We start from the raw sequence: 5,133 nt of genomic DNA, 5'->3' as shown, positions 1-5,133 counted from the left end.
AATAAGAAGGAATTCAACCAGTTCTCGAAAATTTCTTTTTCATTCTTTTTACAGTCTAAATCAAGCATTCTTTCTCCTTCCATTTCCTAGATTTTAGGAACGTATTTTGATGGTATTTTTGCATACTTTGAACTTTTATTTATAAATCCTTTTTTAAAAGCATAATTTTCAAAACCTGTTTCTCATTTAAATTGAGATTGATTATCCTTAGATGTTCTAGCTTCACTTTTTACTTGTATTGGAACTGTTAGTTCTTCATCACTTGAATAATCTAGGATGTGTTCTTCATTTTCTATATTTTCAGAATTTACTAATTCTTCTTCTATTTGAAATTCTTGTTCCATAATATTATTTTCTTGAGCCATTTTTAATTGTTTAAAAAGCATTGTAACTTCTTCTAATTTTTCATCAATGTTCATAATTTAAATGGTGATTTTACTTTTAGTTTTGTTATGTTGCCTATATTTTGAATTTTTCCTTCTTTGGGATTCTCTTTCTGAAAATATTTATTTAATATCTGTTTTATTTCGTTTATATTAGGTTCCTCTTTTTCCTTATTTCTTTAAAATTTTCTGGATACTAATATTTCTTCAAGTATATCTACTATAGAATTTAATTGTGGGTTAAAAGTATGATAGAGATGTGGGGAATCATTAGTTTTTGATCTATCAATTTTGATAATTTAATTATTTCTTCTCTTAAATCTTCTAATTTACTTTTTTCCATTAAGTGACGCTTTTTCTTATAAAAGGCTACGGTTTTAAGTGTTATATAATTAAAAGTGTGGTTTTAGAATGTATGGTTTAGATTTTACCACGTAGGCGTCTTTAGAAAAAGTTGTTTTTGGGATCTTTATGTGAGTGGTGCTTGTTTCGTATGGTTGACGCAATACTTGAAGAGAGCAATAATCCTGTGTGTATTTTTCTTTTTTTTCTTTTTGGTCAAGTACCCTTACACACTATCAGTATCATGTGTTGTATTTAGCGCAACACAGCATAATGTTGTGTTGAACTCTTCCCATAAAAAGATAATTAACAAGGGTTGAAGCCTCTTATAAAGGAATCTGGCCCATCAAGGCCCAATAGCCATGAAACAACAATTGCAAAAGTGCTTGCTAAAATTGAGTATCAACGAACATTGACTGCTGGACTGTGATATTGCTACTTCTTTTGGTGCTTTTGGTCCTGCACAGTTCACATCTTCTGTGCCCAAGAGATTCCAAAAAGGAAAATAGAGAGATATAGTTGATCCCAGATTTTGTATTCCATGAAAATCCACTAATTTTGGACAAAAAAATTCCACTAATAAGAAGTCTTTAAATTAAAATGTAGTTTTATCAACCAAGTTGGGTTGGTTTTAATAGTTAACTCACTGATCCACTTAAAATATTCGTACAGAGCTATAATTTTCTTATCAACTTCGCTCATCTCACTGTGCTTAGGCCGTGTAATGAAATAGTGCTGAAAAGTGAATGAATGCTTGCTATAACAAAGTTAAGGATACTACGGTAAGAAATGTTATCGATATTGGGATCATATAAATTTGGGAGGCACCATTGTGAGGTCTTGTAGGAGGAGCTCCATTATGAATAGGAAGAACATTGTTTTTTGGAAGTGAAGTGGGTACAAATTGAAGGAATGCATCAGCCATTACCTGCCCAAGATGAACTTGGGCCTGGGTGGTAAGGTGAAGCCCATCAGGCCCAAGAGGCAAGCCCTTTGCGTCGACAGTTCTCAAGTTGAGGAGGTCCATATCAAGCTGAGCTTCTCTTACTGTGTCTATGTAAGGGCCTTCTCCAGATGCCAAAGCTACCTGCAATCGCAAATGGGAATGCTGAGTGCACGAACTTCAATTCATACCCCCAAAAAGTGAAGAAAATGATATTCCATCAGACTAATAACAACTAACAAGTGAGTATGGTAATTGATAACGACGCTTTCACTCTCTTGGTTTTAGAATTTAGATTTAAGCTGACTATAGCTTAATGGCCCAACAAAAAAAAGGTCACTATACCTTAAAATTTGTATCTGTAGTCTACAGTAATCAGAAAGCCTAAACTGATATCTTCACTAAACAAATAGAGAAGCAAAATTACTTAAAAAAAAAGTTTAGCATTGTGATTTAAGTAGTATTTTTTAAAAATGTGGATAATTAATATATTTTTTTGGATATAAATATTACAAATCTGAGAGTTATATATATATTTTATAAAACTGACTTACCAATTTGTTTATTCCTTAAAATTTTTTTTTTAACCCATACAAATCTAAAATTCAGATTTTTTAAATTCATTGTTGGAAAATAATTATATATAAAATTATGAATATTATTATATAAAACAATTTTAAATATTGTCTTCTTAATATTACTGTTTGAAAATTTACTATTCATAAATATTTTCTTTATATTTTTGGTGTCTTAATTTTTTTTTTGTCTCTGACATTTTCTTTATATAATCATTAATTAATATAGCAGAAATACTTTAGATTTCTTAAAAAAAAAAATAAAAACGTTGAATAAACTGTGAGGAAAAAAGAAATAATCGGAGCATATTATAAATTGGATAAGAATATTTTGGGTCGGTGGGGGGAAATTACTGGTACTAAAATATGAACACAAGTCCTAACCATATATATACGAATCGAATTTAATATAAGTTATAATTAAATATGCAATTTTATAGTTACACGCGGTCTTAGACATGCAGATTAAAGACTTAAATAAAGAGCACGTTGACAAAAAATATAAACATGCAGATTAAAGACTTAAATAAATAACATGCTGACAAAAAATAAAAAATATGTTAAAAAATTAATTTTTTAATTAATACTAATTAAATTTTTTAATTTTTTATTTATTTTAAATTCTTAATTTTTAATTTTAAATTTTTAAAAAATAATATTTTTATAATTAAAAAATTAATTAATTAATATTAACTAACTAACAATTATTTCAAATACTTTCTTAAGGAATAAAAAAAAAAGCGCACCCACCGGTAGGCATGTAAATATATCATTCACTAAGTGCCTAATATAGCACGGAGGAGTTAGATTATGTTACGTGTATATTAAAATTAGCGATCAAATTAGTTATTAGTATAAAATATATATTAAAAATAAATTAAACTAAACATATATTTATATACAAATATATTAGTGACTGATTTTAGTAGCTAATTTTGATGTAGAGATAGGATTTCTCAGAGAGTTATGTCAATCTTGGTTGGAGTATGTCAATCTCATGAATGTTGAGTAAATGTACAAACACTACTATATGATGCAAGAGATAACGCGTAAAGCACCACCTAACTATTAGTATTTGGAATGCCCTTCATAAAGTAGAGGAGCATTCTTTAGGAATATTTTTCCTATACCAGTCACTTCCTAATTAATTATTTGTCCTACATTCATTGACAAAAGGACCCTAACAAACAATTTACTATTGAAAAAGAAAAAGAAAAAAAAAAGTACCTGAATTATAGGAAGCAATGGAGAGTTAAGATCAGCACGAAGATCCAAGAAAAACTTGGCAAGTCTTGTTCGATAAGATTGGGCATCACTGAGAAGCAAAGTATCAGACTCACCTTGATACCAAAGCAGAGCTTGAAGGGCACCACCACCTTGCAACGAAGCCTTAACCCTCTTCATCATGCGCGTGTAGTGCACTTTCCCGCGTTCCCACTCGCTTATGTTTGTGCCTCCGATTGCACATGGCACCAAACCGACCACACCGAAACCCGGTCGCTTTTCCAAGATCGTGTTCGCGAACGCCATCCCCGGTCCAACTCCATTCGTCTTCGTCACATCGATGTCCGCGTGGAGTGGCTCTTGCGCTTCCACCCATTCCAGCTTCGCGTTCAGCCGCAAAATCGACGGCTTCGGTTGGCTCTCCGGCGGAACCACACCGTCCCATGTTGCCGTTGTTTCACTGACTCCACCTCGTCCTGCCATGTTGCTCTGTCCCGCAAGTATGAATATGTTTTTGTACTGCTCCGACGTCACCCGCCATGGTTGAATCGCAAACACAAACAGCAATGGCAACAGGGAAGCCATTATTGGGTTGAACTTGAAGATGGTGGAGACAGACACGGCTTTACCCACGCCTCTCTGTGATTTCATTTCTTTTATTTATATATGCCCATATCTAAAGCACAACAGCAATTCCTTAATTACTCCTAAGATACTTCTTTATCCTTAATCATAATATAATTATTATATTTGCAACTTGTGTAAGAAGCATCCCCTGGTCTACTTTTCCAACAATTTATTAGGGAAAAAAGAGATACTAACCTCTTGAACCAGTACATTTACACATAATTGGTTACTCTTTCCTTTTTTTTAGTTCATCATCATCTAATTGAGGATCTCAATTGTTTGTATTTTTTAAGCCAATACAACTAGACAAGGATACCCAACAACCAGGAAAAATAAAAATGAAAACTCATGGAAGTAACTACTTTAATTATAAACTATAATCTATCGTGTTTTTCACGACTTCTTAGTTTATGTTGAATAGTCAATCTGTATGTAAGTCTTATTTTGCATATAGTAGATTGGAGGAGACTTGGAGTTTAGTATGAAAATGAAAGTTAATTGGACCAATAATTTTTTTACAACATATTGAATTATTACGAAATAGTGGTTTTTTTGGTTGATAACAGTATTACGAAAATATAATTTTTTTTAAATTATATTAATTTTGTTCTGGTATTATATGTTATTATATATTATGTCACAAGATTTATAAACTCAAATTACTTTTATACAAATATCGTAAGAGACAAAAATTTTCGTCGGTTTAAATAATAAATTTTTTAGTTATTATTTTTAGTAAAAGTTTAATTTTTTTTATTAATAATTAATTTTAATAGTCATGATCTAAAACTTAAAAGAATTTAATATGTATATTTTTACATTTGATTAAGTATTAAGTCTTTTACACAAATAAAAATAATTAATTTTTATGTTTATTATTTAAAATGATATTTTTACTCTCTATCTCTATATATAAAAATATAATTATATATTAGTATAAAAAATCTTATATTGATAGTTATAAAATTAATTCAAAATTATTTTTTTAAAAATAATTGAATCTTGATTTTAATTATTAATTATAATATTAATATTTTTT

General features: G+C 29.9%; 1 protein-coding gene across 1 annotated transcript; it reads right to left on the bottom strand.

The window, feature by feature from the left end:
- Nucleotides 1-1,350: 1,350 nt before the first annotated feature.
- On the bottom strand, nucleotides 1,351-4,157 carry LOC107461271 (probable carbohydrate esterase At4g34215; the record flags this gene model as incomplete). The annotated part of the gene is given in 2 exon segments (XM_016079750.3): nucleotides 1,351-1,812; nucleotides 3,471-4,157. Coding segments are annotated over 2 exon segments (978 nt in total). The 3' UTR covers nucleotides 1,351-1,482.
- Between the last annotated feature and the right edge of the window lie 976 nt (nucleotides 4,158-5,133).

This window comes from Arachis duranensis, chromosome 8, assembly GCF_000817695.3.
Source record: "Arachis duranensis cultivar V14167 chromosome 8, aradu.V14167.gnm2.J7QH, whole genome shotgun sequence".
NCBI classification, from domain to species: Eukaryota; Viridiplantae; Streptophyta; class Magnoliopsida; order Fabales; family Fabaceae; genus Arachis; species Arachis duranensis.
This window is presented reverse-complemented; position numbering and strand designations above follow the sequence as displayed.